This window comes from Dromaius novaehollandiae, chromosome 17 (assembly GCF_036370855.1).
Source record: "Dromaius novaehollandiae isolate bDroNov1 chromosome 17, bDroNov1.hap1, whole genome shotgun sequence".
Lineage (NCBI taxonomy): Eukaryota > Metazoa > Chordata > Aves > Casuariiformes > Dromaiidae > Dromaius > Dromaius novaehollandiae.
The window spans coordinates 9,911,252-9,935,581 of NC_088114.1; the positions used below are offsets into that span (position 1 = coordinate 9,911,252).

A 24,330-nucleotide genomic window follows, 5' to 3' on the forward strand; every position below is an offset into this window, starting at 1 on the left:
GCACAGAAGGGTAAAAATCAAGACATATGAAAAACAGGCCTTTTCTGCTGCCAGTATGATCATGTCAGCAACCCAGGGCATGAGCATTACTGGCAGGCTTGCCTGACTAAGGGGTGTTCAGAGCTACAGTAGCTGGCAGCGAAGCTGCTTCCCTCCTGGTATCAGTCAGGCTAGGTGACATCTGAGAAGTTCCTAATTGATAGGCTCTTTGTATCACTAACCTCAGTCACCTCTTTAGAAAATCCTGCTCAGTACTGTGGGTGCTGTAGAAATTAAATGGGAAAAATACCAGCTGGGCCACAGATCTGAGTATTTGCCTTCCAGGTGGATTTCTTTTGGTGTTGTCTTACAGCTTGGTCCTCTTGCTCCTAATCGCCTCCTCTCTATGGGACGGCCCTGGAAAACGTAGATGCTTTGGGGATTTCTGAACCTGGCCCTTGCTTAATTTGGTTAAACAAGCGATTTTTGGAGTTGAAATCTCCTCAGTCAGAGCTGCGTGTGCTGAACTTCTGGCTCTCTCAAACAGCTGACAGCTGCTGGTTTAACCAGCCGTGGTTTTGCCTGAGAAGAGGATTGGTGGCTGTGAGGGCTAAGGGACAAAGCAGTGAAGGCTTCGTAGGAGGTGCCCAGTATTTTCATTCTGGCCCAGAAACCAAGAGGCAGCTACTGAAGGTCAGGAAGCCCAGGAGAGGTGTGCTGTCGTGATGGAAGATGGGTTAATACCGAGGCAGCTGCTCCTGCACAGCCAGCTCCAAGTTGCTGCCGCCTACGGTGTTCTCCTGGCCTCACCTGCACGCTCCCTTCCCTTTAACCATGGTGTTTGAAGACCAGTGCCCTGAAGAAGGGTCCTACCGTACCACCTCCATTCTGCAGGGCTAATAGCAATAGCATACGCAAGTCTTCAATATATAGAGGGAACTTCTGAAATGAGTAGTTCTGCTGAGTAAAGTCTAGCGCTCAGGGCAGTTGTTCTGAGGTTTAAACTGGCTAATAGCAGAGACAGGAAATTTAGTGACACATAGAAAACGGTTTGTCGTACTCGTAGACAAGATGGAGGTGAGTTTCTTGGGGTGACCTAAGACTGTCTTTCCTAAACACTGACTTCTTTCCTTCCAGGCTCCTTTCTTTCCTCCCTCTGCCCTTTGTTTTCATCTGTGCTCTAAGGGGCAGCAAGGGTTTGCAGCCAGTAACTGGGTTCAGCTGCTCTTATGAAATGTAGTGTCCTTCTGTGAGGCACAATGCTTTGTATTTCTGGTGTTTAGTTCCCCAAGCAGCATGTTGTTAGCTCTTTTGTGGAGCAAAAACTAGAGGGAGGGCCGCAAAGTGGATCCAATTCCCATCTCTCATTTTAGGAAAAATACCTTATAAAGGAATGGCCTGGTATGTGGCAGTAGCATGACCTTGTGGCAGCTTAGAAAGATGAGCTTTTCCACGCTTAGGTAATTAAGCAAAAGACTTCAGATGAACAGAGCTTTTAGATGCACGTTTTGGTTTGAGCAGTAGTTGAAGTAGGCTGTTTTGTTCCATGTTGGCGTTTCAAAATAGTGCGTGGGATTTCCAAAAAATGGAAAGGCATGGAGTAGCATCTTGAGCTGCCTTTCTCTTACTGTTGTCTGTGAATGTTCATATCAGTATTTAAAAGCTCTATTTCAAATACAGTTCCCCATGTATTACTGCATGTGCTTATCCTTTTGTCATAGGAGGCAATGGTAGGGCAGCCTGTTGAATTCACTGTGCAGACTCCAGGCTATAACGGGCAAGGATTGGCTTCTGCAAGCTTGGGGAATGATTAATTTACTCCTTTTTAAAGAAATTCTCGTGAACAAGTGACGCCTTTTGCCTTTCAGATTTGTCATAGGCCTATCCAATTTCATGACCTATTCCCAATCAAGAGCCAGACTAATCTCTATGTTCTGTTTTCAAGTGCTATTTTCCTGTTTGTTTTTAAGCATCTGGCTGTGCCCTTCCTGTAGAGCTCCATTAACAATTTAGCAGATTCCCTGCTCAGAAGCCACCTCTAGCTGCTTAAATTGCACTGTTCCTCCCGTTGTCCCTTGTTGCACCTGCCCCCCCGCCCCCGTAATTTGGAAGAGCTTGGTTGTATACTGCCGTTCTCAGAAGCCACGCAGATTCCTGCATTTCCTTCAAAATCTCTGTCTCTGCTGTCAGAGCCTCTCTGATGGCAAGGAGCCTCGGTTCACGCAAACACAGCACTGCAGCGTGTTCACCCTAGGACAGTCTCCTTGGGGCGCGAGGGGCTGAAAAGGACCCCGGCCTCCCCAGCTGTTTCCGAACCCCGAATCCGAGCCTGCCGCAAGTGTGGACTAAAGACCAGGCTTTATTTTGCCTTCTCTGAAAAAACATATAAATTAAAGCTGAGGTGATAGTTTGGAATTATGTCTCTTAGCAAAAATATGGAATTGTTTCCCTTAGTTTCTAATAACTAGCTAAAATTGCACTTTATTGATTAAGTTGCTGGCAGTTGCCTGTACAATATATTCCTGCCTGACAGTGGCAATGAGAACTGAGGCTCAGAGAAGCCGGTTGCCCTTTTGCTGGGCCACTCAGTTTGTGCTTTGGATAAGCTACAAGTTAAAACTGTCACAAATAATCTGCTAGTCAAGATGTATTTGGATTTACACAAAAATGGATGAAAGTCATTTTAGGTTTGACGTTACATCTGGGGAAGTAACAAGGAAGTATTGGGCTTCTGAGGGAGGGGCTGTAACTTGGCAATGAAGGGAAACCGCATAATTTGCAAAGATTTTAAGCACTCTTAAGACCCACTGAAATGCTAGCACTCCTCATGTTTGCAGATCAACCTGAAAGTAGCACAGATTTTTGTCCCCAAGTTGGTCATGCTAAAACCACAGCTGTGCAGCTGGATTGCAAGCCAGAGATGTACAGATACTGCTCATGGTCTCCGATTGATATTCTGAGTCTGTGTCTTCTCTCATCTTGTAGATGCACAAGACAGTAACTTATCTGTCAGTATGCTGACACTTTTTACTATCTGTTTGTCTTATTTTTTTTACAGGAAAGAAGAATGGAGATTTGGACAGGAATTTTGATACACTTGATTTGCCAAAGCGGTCTGAAACAGCAAAAGGTAATGCTAATGTTTGTGCTTTTGGGAATAACAAGTAGCCTGGAAGCTGGAGGTACTTAAAGGGACCTAAGACACGAGCGTAACACTGATCTCTTTCTCTTGTATTCAGTTGATTGAAATAATAGATGTGTCAGTGCTTGTTATTTAGTGTTCAATACTGGATATAAGCAACTTTTGGATTAAATGGCTAGCAGGGTGGAATGTGGCAGAAGCCCCTCGGATGTCGTGTCAGGTGGCTGTACCTCCAGAAAGGGCTGAGCGCCTGCCCTGCTCCTTCAGACCTCCACTTGCAAATTGCCTGCACTAGACCTGAATGCAAGGAGTTATGAAATGCATTACAGAAGTGTATTTATCATGGCCTTTTCCCTTCCCTGGCCCCTCTGTAGTTCTTCAGTGTTCAGATGAATTGGAGAGCGAGGGGGAGGAGTTCAGCTTTTGTCTTTTATTGACAGTCGATGTTCTTCTGAATACAGTGCTGTTTTGTGGCTGTAGCGAGTAAATGCCCGTAGCTTTCCAAACTCAGGAGGTTCACAGGAAACTACTTCTGCACTGTGCCTCGATATTTCAGCTTTGGCAGAGGTATAATGTTGCACAATCAAGAAATTCCCTTCCTGTATGCGTGCTGCTCCTTGGTGAGAGATGAGGAGATGATATGAGGTCTCATCATGTCTTCATAGCACTGGACATTGTTTTGAGACTTGCACAGATTTTCATTTGCAGAGTGTGCAGGGTCACAGCAAAGCTTCAGGCACTGCCGTGGCAGCCGGTGTGGTTCAGGAAAACCTCTCCTAGAGCACCCGAATACCTGCGAATACTAAGAGCTACGTGAGGATCCTTCAGAAGGAAAATCTGGAAGTCATCCTGTGTCATAGGCACACCATATCAGAGTATAAAGAGACGGTGTGACTCAATGGAAAGATCCTTGGACTTGAGAGACCTGAATTCTGCCACCTTAGTGATCTCAATCAAATTAATTAATTTTGTGCCTTGATTTCCTTACTATAAAATGAAGGCAGCAACAGAGGAACCATCTCTAGTATCCTCAGAGATATATTAGTTGTCAATGGCACAGTAATTACACGTGTAAGGTGCTGGACTCTCAGTTAAATTCACAACAGTGAAGGTCTGATTCATGATACACAGACTAATCCTAATCTGTAGGTGGATCTAATCTATTGACAGACACCATTTACAGTGGATATAGTTTCTAGGCTAATGTCTAAGCCCTAATTTTTGTTTGGTGCCTTATTGCACGAGATACTAATGAATCTTTTGGAAGATACAATGCCATCTTGTTCTGAGAGCTGCAGAAAACCCTCCTAACCAGCCTTCGCTATAATGTCATCAGTTCAGGGCTGGGCGTTGATTACACTGCAACGCAAGGAGACGTTTTAAGGGTGCAAAAAAAAAGAAAGGAGTGTAAAATAAATACACCAAGGGTTTCAGTTCTTTCATTACTTTCTAAATGTAATAGGGATGTAGGTGCCAGTAAAGCAAAAATTAAAATCAAAGATTTCTGCAGAGAAAATCTTGCATAATTTTTTTTTTTTTTTGATTAAAGAAAGAATATATCTTTGCTAATGGTAGAAGTGTGGCATATCTGATGGGAGCCGTATCTGTGTCTCTGCACTTATGCAGCTCGTTATTGTATTTGATTGTAATTGCTAACATCACATACTACTGAAGAGGTTTTCTTTGATAATTTTGAGATACCTGCGTTTAATCTACATGGATAGATTTTTGGTCTTACTCACGTATCTCATGCTAGATTAGATCAGGAGATTAATCTCACAGCATTTTGATGAAAGAAGCCCCTTGGCAGGGGAAAAGACATGAGAAACTATTCATTTGTGCGTTAAGAGGAAAACAAACTTGTGATACGTTTTTGTTCACTTGTTTTACTAGAAACTTCCTGCACAGCAATAGTTTTGCATGAGAGTTTCTGGATATTAAAGGTTCTGACAAGATTGTTAGTACTTTGAATTGTTCAGTAAGATGAGAAAAATAAAATCGCAGTTTCAAAACCCTTAAAAGCTCAGGTCAGGCCTGTGCCATGGAGTATAATTGGCTCTGATGAGATCAGCTCTCAGCTGAAGCAGAACCTCGTTACTAAGACAGAAAAATCATGCAAGTTTTAATGATCAAATGCACTCATTTTGAGTGACACAATGAAGTGCTATTTCAAAAATCAACAGTTTTAGATTAATCTCTTTCATGTATTATTAAAGCCAAATTAAAGTGAGTTTTCAGCTGGAATCTTGGTGAACAAATGAAATTGCAGTAATAAGAGTTGTTCATGCAGAGCAGCAAATGAACACTGCGGCAGTTAACTAAATATTGGGATGCAGTGGCGTTAGGTTTCCTGCTATCTTAAAGCCAGCTTCCCTGGAGCTCGCCTGGCGCATTGGAAAGGAAGGCTTCAAGAAGCTGAGGTCATGATTTCCCTTAGGTGTGATCACTGAGCTTAACTGATACAGTGCTGATGATGGCTTGAAAAACTGTGAACTAGGGAAGGATCAGACCTATTTTCCATCATCTCTGGAAATAGAGTGTGGTGTCACCAGAACTTTAATTTCAGGGATCTCTGTCGATTCAGTAGCTGGACGTTGTAACTAGAAGCTTTTGTGGTTTCTGGTTTTTGCAGGGGAGGGTTAGTGTCTGTTTTGGGAGGTAGAGGGCTTTTTCCATCTTTGATCAAGACACACTGGTATTCTGAACAGACCGAAGGATGTTGTGGTTATTACCTAGTTTAAATGCTAGTAATTTTTTTCTCAGAATTTGTTTCCTCTGGAGAAGAATGGATGAATTAAGGCAACTCTTTTTTTTTTTTTTTTTTCGAAGTGATGATCTAGAGTCTCCTCTTCTTTTGATTGCTCTTGGCTTTGTTTTTTTAATGTAAATCAGATTATTCTGTAGGACACAGTTTGAGCAGCCCTGAAACCATTTCTAAACCTCTAATGCTTTGCTGTGCTAGGCATGCTGGCTGGGAGTGGTTCCAGCTCAGGGTTATCGTCTGTGGTAAACTGGATAATGTCGGAGGGGAGAGCTTGCAGTGCTTTCAGAGGCTGTCTCATCTGATACTAAAAAACAATAAAATAAAAAAAAGTCTGTATATGCTCTGGCAATGTCCGGAGCACTGCTGTCCTCGTGAAGAAAGATTGGGGAAGAAAAGCTTCTTGTTTCCCCTTTGTTGAAAGGAGCACATTTTTCTGACAGGTGAGGAGAGAGTAAATTTATTGAGAAGTGATAGAGCTTGGATAGAGAGCCTGATGAGAAAGGGGCACAGCATCGACAAGAAATTATGACTGCTGTGCTTGGGCCCTCGCTAAATTTAGTACTTTCAAAAATTCCTGCGTCTGTGAGGAAAAACAGTCTTGCTAAAATCCCTTTGCCGGTACAAAGTAGGTCGCTGACAGCGGTGTCTCCCGTCTCCTCTGCGGCATGCTCTTTTCTGCACCACCGCGTGTGAGTGTGCATTTCTCCTGTGTGCATACTAAGTTTATAGGGTAGTGCAGTTCCTTTGCTTTGTTCTCAAATTCCTTATTTCCAAGCAGGTGGTAGTAGTGACAGGAGGCTCATACGTTGCAGGGTAGATCAGGATTAATCATAGCTGTGCTGTGGAAAGCAGTGTCTCAGACGGCAGTGTGTGGGATAAGGTTTCCCAAAAAGAATCAGCATTGATGTGTGTCAGTCCTCCAAAGACACGATAAAGGCTGTGACACTTAATCTTCCTGATGTGAAGGTGTTGGGTATCCACCTCTCTTCATCGGTGTTAGGATAAGGGAGGGGAAAGTCCAGAAGAGCAAAACTGCTTTTTACATGGAAGGAGCTGGTTAATACTAAGTAAATCCCAAGCTCTTGTCCTATTTGGATCAAGTAAGCTCTTGGCTCTTGTCTGTGTATGTACATCTAATGGCATAAAACTAGATACTATAAGATAGTATTGGGTGTTGAAAATGAAGTTCAGCTATGGTTTCAGTTCGTCTCATTAGGGAATTAGAAGTTTTCAGGCATAAGGAGACATGTTCAGGTTCATTTCAGCCTGGTGGATGAGCTAACTCATTTTCTCCTTTAAATCTTCTATTAAAATGCTTATTAATTTATCTTTCCCGTTTTGATTATTTAAGCTTACTTGCATTTTGATGGGAACATGAGCATAAACTGCTTGTGGTTGAACAAGCCTGTGCTGTTGTAACAGGGACCTGACAGAAGAGCTGCATATGTGTGAAAGCTCAGCTTTGTGTGTACACTTTTACCCCGGTCAGCAGCCTGTGCAGATAGGGAATGAGGTTTGGGTGAGCTTGTCAGCAGGAGAATTTCTTGTTTCGCTGTTATCGCAAATAGTCACTTCCCATATAACCTGATGCTGGTGATAGATTTTCTATTCCAGAAGGTGAGTGTTTAAATTTGCTTATAAATCTTTGTGTTACTGCTCCAGGAAATTAGACTTCCTGGCACTGTCAGGGTAATGATTTTAACTTAGCAGATTACAAAAATGCTAGCAATTTGTCTTCAGCTAAAGGCAACAGTGTGATAGGGGAGAGAAACTTCACTAAAGCTTTACCCTGACTTTAGGTTTGTAATTAAGAATAGCTGCTGTTCTCACCTTTGCTGCTATTTTAATTTGTTTTCTTTAAATCTTTACATGTTGACTCAAGCATTCACCTGCCCTTTCCAGCACCCTTCAATCATTAATTTTGATTGGTGTGTTGTGAATAAGTGAGTAGCACTGATTGATTAATGGTACCATCCCTACCCCTCCTGTGCCTGCCACTGGAAATGGTTTGAGGGACTGAAGATCCCCTCTGTGGGAGCAGGTAACATGTTCTTGTACTAACGGCTTCTAAGTATTTCATGCACGATGTTGAGAATTCCTATCAGAATTATTAAGTGTCTCTTCTTTCTGTTGCTTTACTAACTAGAGTATTCATTTTGGTCCCATTTGTTTTTCATAATTTACAAAGCAGTAAAAGATTGCTCATCTGTCTCCCAGTGCTTTGAGTCAAAGAAACTTTATTACCTTGGATAGGAAAATTCCCTTATGCAGCTTGCCCTTGCCAAGTTTTTCCAGCCTGATATATGTAAATTCTAATTCTTTTTTCCTCCATCTGCCACAGCTTCAGGATGTGGTCACCAGTGGACTTCTCCTTTTTTTCATACATACCCTTTCTCTAGCTGACTTCTTGTAGTGCAGAAATCGAATTTTTCTGGAATACTCTCCTTTTATTTTCATCACCTCTTGCAATTCTTATGTCGAGCCACCTGTTTGTTCAAAGCTGGGTTAAAACATGGCAGCGGATTGTTGAACTTGGTGCTGAACTACAGATGGAAGCTCTATTTGTGATCCTTACGGAGCTGCTAAAATTAATTATGTATGACATAAATTGTAAGTATAGGGCCAAAACTGAAGGTTTTGAAAAATCATATGGGGAGGGATGCAGCTGAAATGTGGATTGGAGGTCCAGGAGCGGGTTGCAGTGACATAATAATGTCATGTCATGTTCCTACACTAACAGGTCGTCTTCCAAAGAAAAGAATGAGTCTGAAATAGCTTTTTATTGCTCCTGACATGACGATTTGAGCAGTCAGAACTAATATCAAGTTTATTATACTACAGTGATTATTTCCTTTATAAGTAACAGGACTCCAGCTTTTAAAAAGCGTAACCCCTACTGACGCACTGTGGCACCTTCTGTCTTTGGATGATGTGTGCTTTTCTTATGAGTCAGATATGGAGAGGGATCAATGACTACTCTGTTAGCATGGATTTTAAATGAAGTACAAAATTCTGTCACCAATAGTTACCTTGATAAAGCCTCCACAGAAAAGAAGATCATTCCCACAGAGGTGTTCCTATTTACGCAAGTTCTCCGTAAACTCTAGATGAGGTGAGCAGTGATGAACAGTGATGACTTGTCTGCAGAGATGAGAAAGTCTTTCTTTGTCTTCTGGCTCAGGCTTAGTCCCAGTACATATTCCAGGGTATCTAAGGGGAAATTTGCTGTGGAATTGCACCTGACTGGGAATGTTTTGCAATTCTTGCTTGTGAAGTTTTAGATAGGCAAAAAAGGCAGGAGAAGGAACGAGTGGAAGAGTCTGCCTGGCTTTGCAAGGGCAGCTGACTTTGAAACCTGCTGAACAAATGCTGTTCTGCTGACATGACGTTCCTTGTTGCTAGCCAGTCTCGGGCTTTGCTGCCTCTCGCCAGGATCAGTTGGTTCTTTCAGGTAGGTTTCTGTGTCATAACCATATGGAGCTGCTGGACTTTGCTGTTCAAGCAGTCATAGCAGCTACTAATTCACAGTCTTGTCTTGTGGGAAGCTCCCCTTGCTGTGCAGATGTTGCATAAAATAAATCATTAGCACAGCTCTTACAGGTTGTTCCTTCCTCGTTGCTTTTGTTCAGGTTGCAAGTGTTGAACAGCTTGGCCTTTGAAACGTGCTGTAGGTGGAATGACCTCTGTTTCCCTTCTACATAACTCAGTGGCATAATGTTTAAAAAGTAAAACAACTCCAGCCTATGTTTAACAGGTATTTAAATAGCTGAAAGCAGCTGTTTTTCCCCAGATAACTTGTTTTACCCACACGTACCTATGTTGTTGGGGTTTTTTCCCCCTTGTTGTTTTCATCCACTGAGAATACAGTGGGAAACCAGTGGAATCTGATAGTCTGGCACAAAATATGGCAATAAATGAATTTGAGAACATACATAGCAGCTCTTATATGTAAAGAAGAAAAGTAGAGGTAGAAGGAGAAAAACCAACCCCCACCTCCAGCTGACACTTCATGTTAGCACACCTTCTGAGAAGCCTGCGGCGTGAAGGGGCAGCTGCAAGCGGCCGCATCCAGAAAAGCGGTTTCAGTAAATGTTTAGCAGCAGACACGTAACAGATGGGTTGGTTCCGATGTATTCACGTTATGTCTGTCCCCTCGCAGAGCAGCTAGCAGATCTGAGAGCCATGCAGCGCCTGCTTTGGGGTTTTTAACAATGCATCTGTTCCTCTCCAGTCAGGGAGTGCAAGTGCTCTGTTCTGATCTCTGTAGAGGATGCTGGCCTTCAAGCTTTGGTGGATCTCTGCTTTCAGGAGAAAAGGAAGGCTAGGTCGACTGCACTGTTGCTCTCCATCACCTCATTCGAAGATTAAACATTAAACTAACATTAAATTAAGGGTTTTGCTTTGGGACCAGCTTAGAATTCTGACACCCAGGATTTTATCTTCTGAAGTTGCCACTGTGCAGGTGTAGTAGGTGGAGAGAGGGATTATTTTTATATCTTGTCTTGGAACCTAGCACAGGGTGTAGGCACTTAATGGGCCCCATAACCCTTTGAGAAGGGTGCTGAAAATAAGGTCATTTCTGACTAATCCACAGAAGAGTACTGAGAAGATTGAAAATGCGCGACATAGAACATGATTCCAGCTGCAAAGGCTCTTTCTGAAGCTGAGCTATGTCCTACAGAGATTATCATGGCAAACCTTTAAACAGCAGCAACTAAAGAAAATCTCTTGGGCTTTTATCTTGGTGCATGCTGCTGCAACAGGACTTTAGCAGATACGTAAAGGGCGCAGGTATGTTTTTATACTGCATTATATTGCTAAAACCTGGATGTAACAAAATGAAGGGCACTCTTGTGTAGCAGTCGGCCAACCTTCATTGAGGGAAATGAATTATTTGAGCGGGGGTTTTTTTTGTTTGTTTCCAAGGTTGTTGCTCAGAGTTCTCTTATGGTCTGCTTATTTTGTTGTGTTACTATCCAATTATAGGCCAAATGTGGTTTTCTTCAGGTGCTGTATCCTTTCAGCCATCTCTTAGTGTAGAGGTGATATAAGCGATGTTTGTAGGAGAGGCTCGGACAATTGTGTAGCTAAGATTCCCGTTCGTTTATTCTTTAGTAGTTACTTACATAGGATGGTGTTTGTCAACAACTAGATACATCGGTTATCTACTGACATATGCATGCGTTTCCTTAGGATTTGCATTGTCTGGAGCAGGCAGATGTATATCTCCCTTATCTCCAACTCTGCTGTCAGCATTGGTGGATGTGATCGCTTGCATTCATGTGAACGCTGTATGATATCGTATATTCATGGTAATTATTTTTACAGGAATATTCAAACCCAGAAAAGGACTGGGAGTTCAAGCTTGCTTTTCTCAGGCGTGTATGAGCGTTCCCAATTCTGTTGCTGTTTCTTTGTGCTCGTTAATACGATTCCATCCTAAACCATTCTCACTTTAGAGACTGTGAGGACAGAGATGTTTCTGGGAGAAAAAATAATGATATGTCTGAAACCCCACGCAATTAACTGTGTACAATAATGCTGTTGAGGCTCTCGCGGCTCTGCTGTGTGTGGGTTTAAATAGTTATTCCACCAAATCATGTGAGAGTAATTTGAGACTGCTGCAGGAGGGGCTCATACTCTGGTGTTTTCTGTCTGCTCAGGAATGTGAAGAACAGTTTCGACTTTGAGTTCTGGTAATTGCTACCATGTCTGTCAAATCATTGCTCTCTTGCTCTGAGAAAGCCTCAGCACTGCAGCTCTGGGCGCTGCTTTCCAGCCCCTCAGCTTTGTCATGAGGACAGGCAGGAAGGAATTATATTTACAAATGAGGCACGGTGGAGTCCTGGAGAAATGTAATAGAAATGAAATGGCATCTGTGGAACGGGAAAGCCGTTACTGCGGCAGTACAGGGAAGGACAGGGCTTGTGACTGCAGTATCCTGCAGGTTGTCCAGCTGAGAGACTCGTGTTCAGGCCTGGAAGTTCTGAGCTGCGCGGCTGCAGCCGTGAGAGCTGCCTGGCTCTGACACCCCACCGCCAGTATGGACACTTCATAGTGCAAAGGTGTGTTTTGGTTTGGGGTTATGTAGCTTTGAAACTTAAGCTGAGAGGAAAGTGGAGAAAACATTTGGGAGGGGGAGGAGGAGCAGCGATTGGAGCTACGTAGCTTTAGCAATGTGACCGCACCACGGTCGCTTGGGAGAACTTTGCTGCAGAGAGGATCCCGACATTTGTTCCCATCCTGCATGTTAACTTCGTATCCCTTCCCTTCTCTCTGCCTCTCTCTCTTTGCAAGGGGATTCTGGTATTTACCAGCCTTGTAGTAGTGATAAAGAATTTCATTCAGTTCAGTGGTCGTAGAGCTGAGAATGTGAAGCTCTTTGTAAAGTCAGGATGTTGTTCTTGTCCCGTCCGTTTTTGTCTCTGTTTCAATTTTGTTTTTTAGTTAGAGCAACACTTTTGCTTTTTCCTTTCTCTTCTTCCTCTGTTGTAACAGTTAAGAGGTGACATGTAGGATGAATTGGGAAGACAGCTTGCTTTCTTAACTGCTTATAACACTTCCTTCTGAGCAAGAAGAAACTGGCTCACCTGTAAGGTACTTGGTTATCCTGGAAACAGCAAATGAGCATCCACAGCAATTCTCCCTTCTCTCCTTCTCTTGCATTATTGGTTGTTAAGATATCTTCTGTGCGTATAGGAGAAAAGCTGGCAGTTAGAGACAAGATATTTTCTCTCCTTCTTTAGGTCCTTTGACCTGTTACTTTCATGGGATTATAAAATAACTTCAGTAGTCGTTTTCCAGCTCCCTCTTGCCCGAGGCTGGCACCCAAGAATATAGATCTACTATAATAACTGGCAGTATCTTCAAAAGACAAGAATCCCAGGTGGTAAATTCCCTTTCCAGTTTCATGTGAATTTGTAGCCAAGTTATAAATGCACAGAAAATGAGATTCATAATGCATGTGGTTATAACATCTTAAACTAGAACAGCCTATATGTACTTGCATAATAAAATAGCCCACGAAAAACCAAACAGCAGGCACTCCACTGCAGCACATAGTAATTATGGCAGCTACTAAGGAGACGGAGTGATTTGAGGTTTCAGCAAAAGACAGAGCTAGAAGTAAGGAAGTCTTGATTTCTCATGCGGCTACACATTACACATTGCTACTGACTTGCCGAGTGGCCTTGGGCAAGTTAATTGCGTTCAGATGCTGCGGCTCTGCTGAACTTGGTCATAATGTGTCTCGCTACTTCCACTGCCATCACCAGAGTGATTGCTGGTGTTTCCACTGCTGCTGTGATAACCAATGCAGATTGAGTGTGCATGATATGTTAGTAAAAACAGCAGTTTCTGCCAAAGTATTATGTGTAGCACAACCGTTGCTAGCACTGTGGTGATACAAAATTTTAATAAAAATTTCAGTGTGGACGCAATTTCTGTTAAAGGCAGATGGATGGTAGTGGCTTATTCCAGTGGGATATTGTGTGAATGGACTGAGTTCACAGTGCAGAGAGTATTTTGAAAACGCGTAATACTATAAAGTGCTTAGTATTCTAGCTATGCATACTATACTTTGTATTTTTATGGAAATGTTCAACCATATTATTTATGGTGCTCTATACAGTTAGATGTATACAGGAACCTATAAAATACTTTAAACCTTTGAAAGTTTTGCAGTCTAGCCACAACATTTACTTTAGTTATAGCGATACGTGCTATCAAGGAATTCAGTGACAGTTAACAGGATCTTAACCTTTGAACCACTGATTGTATTTGCATTTCCTTTGTACTTGGCTACCATTTCTGATGATAAAATAGTGTTGGAAAGTGATGTTAGTCGTGTTTCTTCTCAGTCTTCCATGTGCCCCTTGCTGAGAAAGGTTAATATTCTCCCCCAGCCTTTGGTTTGTGTATATGTTTTTGCATGTCTCATTTAACATTTCTATTCTACAAGCAATTATAATTGTTACTCTAAAACAGAATGCCTGTTACTACAGAGCATAGCTCATTATACAGATGATGCTCAAGAACTGTTTATAAAATGGGAATGTGCCAAGCAAGTCTGCCAGCAATGAAAACAGGAGCTGGTGGGGAGGTGCTTTTCCCACCTAACTGGAGCTGCCTCAATCTTGGGACTTAGCTACAGCAGTGAAAAGCTCCATCCATCCATCCAGAACTGCTGGATTATGTCAAATTTCTGCCATATCATTTCTTCACAGTTTCAGTTAAGAAACAACAACAATGAAAGCTTACAGACTTTTTCCTTTTATTAGCGTAAGTGTAAAAAATGAGATGATACTTTGAGCAGGGTTGAGGATCAGAGAGTTGTCCTGATTGTCTCGCCAGCATTATCACAAAGGGCAGGGAAGAAGAACTCCTCTTCTGTCAGAATTTAGAGATGAAATTTCATGTCAAAATCAATTACAAAAACCTTGTTGCACAAAATTACAGTTGTCTCTAGTGTCCATCAAAAGCACCGCGGCGAAGTTCTGCTGACGCAGCTGCTTGACAAGTTAAGAGAACAGCAGAAAGTTTCAGAACAGCTGAGGCAGAAAAATGGTATAATGTTGATTTAAATTCCTTGCTAGACTTCCAGAATAAGTAAAGGAAGTAGTTATAGCTCTCTGTGTGTTATGAAGTCTGTGCCTTTAGGAATAATAGGAATGTGGATAGCTTTCTTGGAGGCCTACGTGACTCGGATGCTTTCAAAACTCAGCCTTAGACTGACATGTCTCAAATTTCACTTAAATCTCCTGTCTGGGATACCATGGCCATCCTGGCTAATATTCTGTTGCCTGCAAAAATGCAGGTTAACATACCTTGATTAAGCCCTGGAACAGGTTGCCCAGAGGTGTGGATTCTCTGTCGTTGGAGGGTATTGAGACCTGACTGGACAAAGCCATAAGCGACTTGGTCCAAATTTAGTGTTGAGCCTGCTTTGAGCAGGAGACTAGACCTGGTGACCTTCTAAGGCCTCTTTCAAACTAGTTGTTCTGTGTGACTTTTTGTTAACTGATTGCAAATTCGGCAAGCAAAAGTCTGATCTGCACAGAGACGGCATAGTTTTACTTGGCTTTCCAAAGCCAACCTCATCTATAGAAGCTGGATAGGTGACTCAGATGGGAAAAAGAATGAGAGCGCCCATTTATCCATGGAGCTTGGGAAAGGAGCATGTATGAAAAATGCATCTTAGGTTGATCTCACCTTGACTTCTCAAGGTACGGCTTCTTTTAAAACAAATACATTTTTACTTGTTCTGGTGCCAGCACAGTAAACCATGGAGTCCTCACAATGCTGTATTAATCAGTGTTTGAGAGTGCACTTGAAACGGCTAATGATGGGGGAGGTGAAGGGGCAACAAAAATAGAGTGGTTGTGTGATTGTGAACTAATTATAAATTGAGGGACTAGAGATCAGGCAGTTAGCAGGGAGGGCCTTCCTTATAATGCAGCCAGGAGAGGAGCACCACATGCAGCAAGGGTCTGGCATTTTTCCACTTAAGCTTGAACAGTTTTTATTAGTGTTAATGGAGAGCTTTAATCATGGAGTTAATCTGAAAATTAAAATAAACTGGAATGTCAAATAACTTCTGCCTTCTTAATTGCCAAAGTTACTGATGCTCATTAGTCAAACTAAAGCTGCAGATGTGTTTTGCAGAAAGACAAATCAGAAAATCAAAAAATTAGAACTTCTGTTTTCTCAGCATTAGTATCTAGTGCTCTTACCTATATGGCTGCTGCAGTCCTATTATCTGACTCATTACTTTGTACACTATTTTGAGATATCTTTGAGTGTGAAAGCTGCTATATAAGCCACATTTATTTCTATAACCCTGAGAGCTCTACACAAGATTAAAAGCTCCCCCTGTTCTCCATCATGACAGGGGAATGATATGGCTTAATGTGCCATATACCTCTAACTGTGGATGGAAGAAAAATGACCTTGAGCTAAGAGGCGGGCATTTTACATTGTAAAACATACACTTAGTTACCTGTCAAGCTGCTCTTTTTTTCATTTTTTTAACAACAACAAAAAAACCTTACCTCTGCATGGTTTGGAAAGCAATGTCAGCCCAACTATTATTTGCTCCGAACCCAAGAAGAGCTTGATTGCTGACACAGGCGTTTTCAGGTTATCAGTGTGAATATTGATCAGTATGTGGTACAAAGGAAAGCATTTTTATTTCTGCTTCTCAGACCATTAGTATCAGGTCTGAATTTTCTGTGTCTTGATCTTAGGAAGAACTGGAAGCTTATAATAGCATGAAATGTCATTTGCATGTTTAGGAATAGAGCATCATTCATGCTCATCCAGAAGGAGGAGATAGAAGGAGCAATCTCTCCCCCTCAAGTGCAGTTTAGTCCTATTTTGCATGCCTTGTTGTCTCCTTACTTTACTGAATATATTGCTGCTTTTGCAGGACTCCCTTAGAGCAGGTTCATAACCTCTAACTTCACCAATAGACATGAGTAAAGTGTAAGTGCCTCACACTGACAGCCTCCCTGAACCACCAAATCTAGATAGGCAAGACAGAAATAGTGTGGGAGGTGAAATGGGGACACAGACTGCTGAAGTGAGTTGTGCAAAGTTACACAGCATATCAGCAGCAGAGCTGGGAAGAGAGATGAGGTTTCCTGATTCCTAAAGTAATATTTTTCTTGCTAGCTCATGCTAACAAGCCAAGTAGCAAGCCCACTCCATTTGGGAGCATCAGTTCTTCACGTCCATCTAATATAAAGCCAGGAGGAATATTTAGTCTAATGATTCTGTTTTGAGAATCTTCTAAAACCACAACCCTCAAAGCTGTAATCGTGATTGAGTATATAATTGCATCTTGTTCTGCTGAGAGCTTAAAAATGATGAGGGAGAAAAGCATCTCTAATGGCTGGCTACAAATGTGAAAGGACAGGGATAAGAAAAGATCCAGAGAGAGAATCTGCTGTAACCAAGGTGTCCCAATGACCTTTGAGCACTTTGGAAACTGAAGTCTACATTTCTTGCAGATGCAGAGCTCCCACTCCTCTTTTGGGGATACTTTGCATGTTGAGTCATAAAACCAGCTAGTAATCACTGCAAAGCACAAAAAGGCACCTTACAGAAGTCTAAGAGCAGAGATTAGTAGTGTCAAGGATGACTGAGGTGTTACTTGAATTGCAGCGTGTTTGGGATTTCTCAAGGAATGAGAAAGTGAGGATCTTAAGAGCATGAGACCTAATCCCATTTATTCAATTAAATGAGGGCTGCTTCCAGGAGAGCGCTTTGTTGCAGGTTTACTGATAGTAACTAGAACTTAAGTCTTGGCAAAGGCATGTGTGACTTAGATTTGTGCAGCTCTACAAGGCTTTGCTTAATAGTTAAATCCTAACAAGCAGGTCTCTTCCAAATCCTGCATATCTGCTAGCTGAAAGCAATGCTGAAATTAAACCCATTGAAATTAAACTATATTGGCAATTTCTTGGGTGACTGCATCACAACCTCCCTGGAACGCTTAAACCTCCGTGTCGCTCCCCTGACTGCAATCTAGCATCCTAGATCTAGATCTGGCTTGTGGCTGAGGTGGCCCATGAGAAGCCATCAGGGCATTCATAACACCATCTTGCATATGTGAATGGTTAGAAATGAGTGTAGGTTGCGACATGATGGAAATGTTGATACTCTTAAAGTCTGACCTTGTTTTCACTTACAATTAACTTTTCAGAGTTTTTTTTTTTTTTAATGACTTCCTGCTGCTGATGGTGGCGTAAATGCACACTAAGTAGACAAAGATGGACATAGGGTAGGAGGAGGAGCAGGGACCTTAGTGACATGACTTTGTGCAAGGTCGTATAGTAAATCAGTATTAATAGGGCCTGATACAGAAATATTTTATCCTGAATTTCAGCTTGATTCTCTATCCACTAAACCAAACAGTTTCCCAGCTCCTGGGAAAGCAGAGATTTTGATCTTAAAGAAGAAAGATTTTATTAATGTTATATTCATTTGCTACTGAGACTGTTTCTAAAACTATTTAGCATTTTTTCCTGATGAAACTGTATATCTGTGACTGCACACAAGGCAGCTATACTGAGGAGGAGAGTATCCTCCTGCTCTACCCCGTTAATGTTGTACATCCTCGTGCGTCCCCATTCAAATGAGAGCGCAGCAGCAGCATGCGCTTTCCTTGCCTTTCACTATCTGCAGCTAGTGCCTGGAGACTGTGCTTTGAGGATGTCTGGAAAAACCCTATTCAAGGCATTGAGTTCCTAGCTTGGGCTGAAATCCATGGGAATTAAGTACTCAGATACTGTACCTTGAAAATCTGGGCTGCAATCTGAGAACTTGAAGAAAAATCTTCATTTCATATTGCCTCCACGCTGATCTGACAGCCACTTGACATTGAAAACATCTTTTTTTTTTTTTTGGATACTTGGGAGATGCCTGACAGCAGCATAGTGACTGTAACTGAGACAGGTTTAGAGGCACAGGGCTTCCTTTGGGTGCGTGTGACAGCTTTCATGAAACGGAGAGAGGGATTGAAACACGCTTTTGACTTTGGAAGTTGTAGCAGGAGCTAATTAGCAATTCCACATCACAAACAGGGTTGGAGGATGTGTTTGGATTTGCATGTAATAATTTATTTAATGATACGTGGGAGTCTTTCTGTGCAGTGCTTGCTTACACGGTGCTTTGGAACACCCTTGTGTAAGGTTGGGGGGTTCTGGCCTCGTGCTTGTAAGTCTCTGAAAACGTTGTGGTTGTGACAGTGTAGCTCCTTTCCCAGGCAAGTTTGCGGCACGCTGCCTGTAACAAACCAAACGAGCTTCCGAAATCAGGCCTGGTGCTGCAACATCCCTCAGCTTTCCCTTCTGTAGGCTGAGTCCAGACCTCCTAACTTCTCAGCTTAGATTCTGATAGCCTTTCCCCAAAATGGTTAATTGCGTATATCCAAATATTTCCTCCCCACTTCAAGTATTTTGAAGTATTTGATGTTGCCGTGAAGGTAGGTCCGCTGGAGAATAGACAGATTTATCCTTTCCTCTCACTGTAGGAAGTCAGGAGGGCGGGAGTTGTGCTGCCCTTCACTGCCTCGAGCAGACGTGTCTGTAACAAGCAACTGAATTATTGATATGAATAACCAAACGGCCATTTACGAGACATTTTATAAAAATCATGATGAGAAGCAAAAGTATAAGCAGATTCTTGTGAAGCGTGAATAACCCAGGAAGAAGCTTTCAAACTGGCTTCTGAGCGTAGTTCGGTGTGTGAGCTCTGAAAGATTTGTTTTGTTCCTGCGGTTTATTTCCCCCGGCGCGGCGGGTGCGGCGCAGGCAGGCTGCGAGGGGGGAGCCTGACAGGTGCCAGCCCGAGTGGAAACGCTGTCTGTCGCAGCGCCTGTCGCTGACACATCCAAACGCTTGTCAGGAGCGCGCAGCCGCTCAAACCCGAGCAGAAAGCCCCTCAGCAGCGGGTCAGGGTTTGAAGCGCAGTCAGTGGAAACTCCCATGGTCCCACACCTGACAAAGCAATCCCGTTTCCGTAAATCCCCCGGCGATGGCGGGTTTGTTTTTGCCTTGCTGGTTATGATTCAGTTCCAACATCCAGTGCGCGTAAAGGCAGAGAGGGCTGACCTGGCAGGGGGCTACGTGTCCCCCCAGTCGGACTCACCATGGGCCTCGTAGAGAGGGGGAGCATCCACGGAGGAGCGCAGCGCAGGGCCGCTGATGCCGGCAGTTCGGCCAGCCTGGCTACCAGCTTCCTCCATAACGCGGCTCCCTGGCTGCTGCATCTGGGCAAAGCAGCGGCCGCTCAGCGAGATCGCCCCTCCGACGCCAGCCAGGCTGACAAAACGGTGGCTGCCGCCTTTCCTCAGCAGCAAACGCAGCAGCACCGCTGGCTGCAGCGCTGGGGGTGAGGGCAGAGGGGTCCAGTCTCAGACAGCCAGCTCCCACCTGAGGCAGGATCTCACGGCTTTGCATGTGGCCCCTCTTCTGCTCTGTGGCCCTGTATGAGCTTCGATTTACCGGCCTGCTGCGTCTGATGCAGCCCGTATAACAGCGGAGAGGCTCCTGGGGCCATACGTGTCGCATGATCAAGTGACAGTGCATGCACTGTCACTTGGAGGTAGGAAAGAAGATACTTGAGGTGTGCAGAGGTGAGATAGTTTTCCAGGTTTTTTCCACCTTTCTTGCATGACTTGGTACTCAGCATCTCAAGATGTGTGGGTATTTTGACTTAAAATCAAAATTTTTTTTCTTTGGTGTCTTCCATCTGTCTTTCATGGTCTTTCTACCCTTTTTGTATGCATGCCTACTTGCTAGGATTTTCTGACAGTAAGTATATAAAGCTGTTCAACATCTAAACAGTTCTGAATAATGTCAGAATCTTTTTAATAAAATTGATTTATTTAAGTGGCATCTGGAGCTAAGGACTAATATGTGATTCCTTTTGCAGCAAACATTTCTCTGCAGACAGGTTTCTACTACTGAGCTGGGAGGAAGCTAAAAGCTCATTAGCCTCCTAGAGTTAAAGCAAGTGGTTGGCATCTGGAACTGCAAAGTTGAGTTTGACAGGGACTTGAGGCCAAAAAAGTGAGATTTGGAACACGTGAGCCTTACTTAAACACACAAAAGAACAGAGGAAAGAAAATGGTAGGTCCAGGCAGCCTCAACTAAAAGGAAGGAGTTCCCTAAGGAGTCCCCTTGATTTGCAGTGATGACTCAAGTTCTGGGACATTTTTGTGTTATGAAGCTCTTGGATGCGTTGGTAAGATACTAAAAACAGCACATTGTATTTTATTAGTGGGTATAATTGTGATGTGATTTTTATGGATGTTCCTTTAGAGAATCACTCAGTGTCTCTTTCTCTTTAAGACATGCATTTTGTACAGTCAGCTCAGTTCTTCTGACAGTTGGACTGGACAATTAGGCATCTGCACGAGTAAAGCTAGTGAAAATAGTCTGTCTTACACTCGGTTCTGTTCAGCTCCATCACATGGCAGCTATGCTCAGAGAAGCAGTAGCATGCTTTTACTGAGCTGTGTGTGAATCCTGAGTCCCATCTGTTGGGTTTTCTAAGGAAAATGTTTTTATCCTGTTTGGGTTTTTTTTCAGTTTAAAGAAAAGTCCCGATAAACACACAGGTTCTGGCATGCATACGCGCATGTACAATAGTAAAACCACATTTGTTTATGTAATGCGAAAAGGAACAATTTTCCTCAATTTCCCAATCCTCATTAGGTCTGCCAGACGTCTTTCTATTCCTTTTTCTTCTTTGGGAAAGCTTGGTTAAATAGAAAAGGCCTGTATTATGTTCTGAAAACCAGTGAATTCAAGCCCTATGAAGGCAGGGAGTAAGCAAATTCCAGTCTAGAGATTCCTCCATTAAAAGAATTCCTCCGTTAAGAAGTGAAATCAGTTCCACGCTGCTTGTATCGAAGGAGGTTTTTCTTTACTGTCGCCTGATTACTGTGTCTTTTCGGAGCTGCAGGTAGGGAGCCGTCTTTGGTTGCACTATGGATTTTGATTATTGTGGCATCCCCACGTGTTCTTGGCTTGTGCTTTGAGCGCGGAGCTCAGGACGTTGATACCTCCCTGAGCTTCCATGTTTTCTGCTCATGTAACTGGCTCAAACACCAGAAGCCAGATGGGCTGGGCAAGCTTCTTATTTCTGGCTTGGATTTTGCAGTCTTTGCAATTGCTGCAACTGAACAGGAGGGGTGACAAAACAGAGCTGTGTTGTAGCACACACAAGGAGACACCCCTCAGGGCATGTGAGTAGTCACCAGGCACTGCCATCTGGGTCCTTTCAGGGAGAAAAAACCCAGAGTCATTCAAGTGGAATTCTGGACCCTGGCAGTGATGGGAACAGACGTGTCAGAAACACCCCTGGTCAGTAGTAGCAACAGCAGCGTTGAGAGCTAAAGGAATTGCATGGGCGTCTGACTTTGTCTGCTAAAATAATTGTTCTAATGTTCCTGTTACGTAGCAGACTTAGCCTCCGGAAATTTGGGTTTTTCCTCCAAGGGAGATGTGATTCATGACACACTTGGTATTGATCTCGTATGTATGGGCCAAATTGCTGTCTGTTTAAGAAGTCCCGGTGCAATTTGCATCATCTCTGTGGCCAGTGTCCTGCTATCAGCTGTCAGAGGCACGTGTCCAACCCGAAAGCTTCAGGTAGAAGCTTCCCTGGAGGCAGCAAGTAAGATTGGCTGCACCTAGGGAGCACGTGGGTTGCTGCTTTCCTGGTATATTGATCTGCAGTCACTGAAATCACCGGCCTGATGAGCCTGATCTGTCTTTTGCCTTAGAATACTGTAAGGGGTGAGTCAGAGTAAATGGAAACCCATAAGATTACCATAAATACACAGAACTTTTCCAAGCAGGGGAATGAATATTCACCTCCATCTTAAAGTAACTCTGATGCACCAATGCACCAGAACTGTCATGAGTAAGTACCCCCCCAAGGCTAGCAGTGTCACGCTGTGAGACCCTGCAGAGGTGATAGACCTCTGGCAAGAATTAGATTCCCCTTTACTCACAGGCGTGAGCTGGGATTTTGAACCAAGGCCTGTTTTGAGATTTTTCACTGGTGATGCAGGTCCCAAAGTGCATTCAGGGGCTTGCAAACACCATGGTAAGCTACTGTGGAAGAAGGGGAGCCTGTATTTCTAAACAGATCATGTTTGAGGTGTAGCGCATAAAGAGGAGACTCCAAGGGCGGTGGGTGGGTGGGTGTAAGGACAAGAGAGAACATTACATAATGTTTCTTTTAAGTACAAATTGCATTTTGAATATGCTTTTGGAATAGCATGTCTGTCCTGTTCTCTGTAAAGCAAAATGTATTCAGTTATCATTGAGGAGTAAGTAAATAAAAATAACTTTGCATCAAAGAAACTGGCAAGAAAGCAAGTGTTAACAGTTCGTGTACTGCACTTAAAGAATCCAAGGTCAGATACAAATCTTTTGGGACCGTGGGGAGGGGAAGCTATTCATGTGAACCATCTCCTTCAGTCAGCCAGCCAAAGGGCCCAGTGTTAACTTTGGATCCAAAGCACATTAAGTTGTTTGTATCAATGGTGTTTCCCAAAAACAACCAGCTGACCCCCAGGAAGGTGACCTACAAATACTTAAATGTGCCCTAAGTCACTAGGTGACCGCTTCTTCCTCTAAGCGGCAGCCGTTAGCGATTCTCCCTTCTCTGCCCCAGCCTTGCTTCCCGGGTGTTTCCTGCCCTTCGCTAACAGGCCGATGGGGACATCACATTCCCCTCTCGAACCGGGAGGCTGGCAGCACTGTAGTTATCTGCAGCGACATTCAGATCCTTATTAAGTGCTGGTCCTCCAGAGCCTTCGCTACTGATTAGTGAACAGGGGAGAGGAGGTTGTTAACTAAACATCTCCAGTTGCCAAGAGACTTAGCTGCATGTACTTGAAAAAAGCCTTTGTTATTGGGCAGTGTGTCAAATGCTGTTGGAAGAAACACTGCTTGCAGGTCATTTGGAAAGAGAGCACTGTGTTAGCTTTAAAATGTCTGCTCACAGAAAACAGAAGTGCTGGAACTCGCACAAGGTCAATGGGTTGTGTTTAATTGGGCCATCTCTCTGTTAAATTACATATTCTTTGAATATGAAGCGGAATATAACCAATCCGGATGTGTTCTTACAAAACACTCCCTGTAAGAGGAGCTACCCTGATGACAGCTTGGGGAGCTTGGGGAATGTAAAGAATAATAGGAATAGCAAAAGATGGCTTGCTTTCCCGGGCATCCTTATTTCTCCTGCACTGCTGTGCCCTCCCGTTTCCTTTGCTTGCTGCCTTTCTGCCTTCGCTGCAGTCACACCAGCTCGTTGTGTTGGCTTTTTGCATAGCTCCCCACCTCGCAGTGCTGGTGACTTTCCTGGTGTGCCCTTTGCAGGGGTCCCTCCTCAACTAGCGGGCCACTGCTGCTTGCTTTGTGGGAGTAGGTGTTAAGCTGGGGAGAGCTGGCGTAGTTTTACAACTTCTGTGTGACTTAGTAGGTGAGTTGGAAAGGTCACAGACTATGATGTTCATTTTCTAAATAGAATAACTCCTCTTAAATGTTCCCGCACGCCTGATTTGAGTCTCGTGTGTCCCATGTTATTCTGGCTGTTCTTTTCAGCCCTCTTCAAAGGCTGTTCTGTCTTCTGAGCTCCTGCTCGGCATTGGACGTAGCATTCATGATTTGAATCTCTGCAGTAAGTATAATACCTCTCCTGACGTGCGCTGTACCTTGAAGTGCAAGTTGTAGAGACTGTTCAAAACCCTCCCCCACTCATGTCTTCTTCAGCCGTTGCAGAAGTTTGCTGTCCCTCTCTTGTACGACACTCAGTATTCTGCATTTATCTGCACTGAGCTGCATTCTCCATCGATCACTCTGAGCATTTGGCTCTGTTGGAGCTGGCTGTATTTGCACTGCTGCTAAGTCTTTCAATTAAGAGA

General features: G+C 43.4%; 1 protein-coding gene across 7 annotated transcripts in view; it reads left to right on the plus strand.

Moving 5' to 3' along the window:
- ARVCF (ARVCF delta catenin family member) overlaps window positions 1-24,330 on the plus strand; it is a 303,201-nt gene that overhangs the window by 252,698 nt on the left and 26,173 nt on the right. For all 7 annotated transcript variants that reach the window (XM_064522119.1, XM_064522120.1, XM_064522114.1 and 4 more), the window contains one exon: window positions 3,038-3,109. In XM_064522119.1, the coding sequence (XP_064378189.1) occupies window positions 3,038-3,109 (72 nt within the window). The remainder of the gene's footprint in view (window positions 1-3,037; window positions 3,110-24,330) is intronic.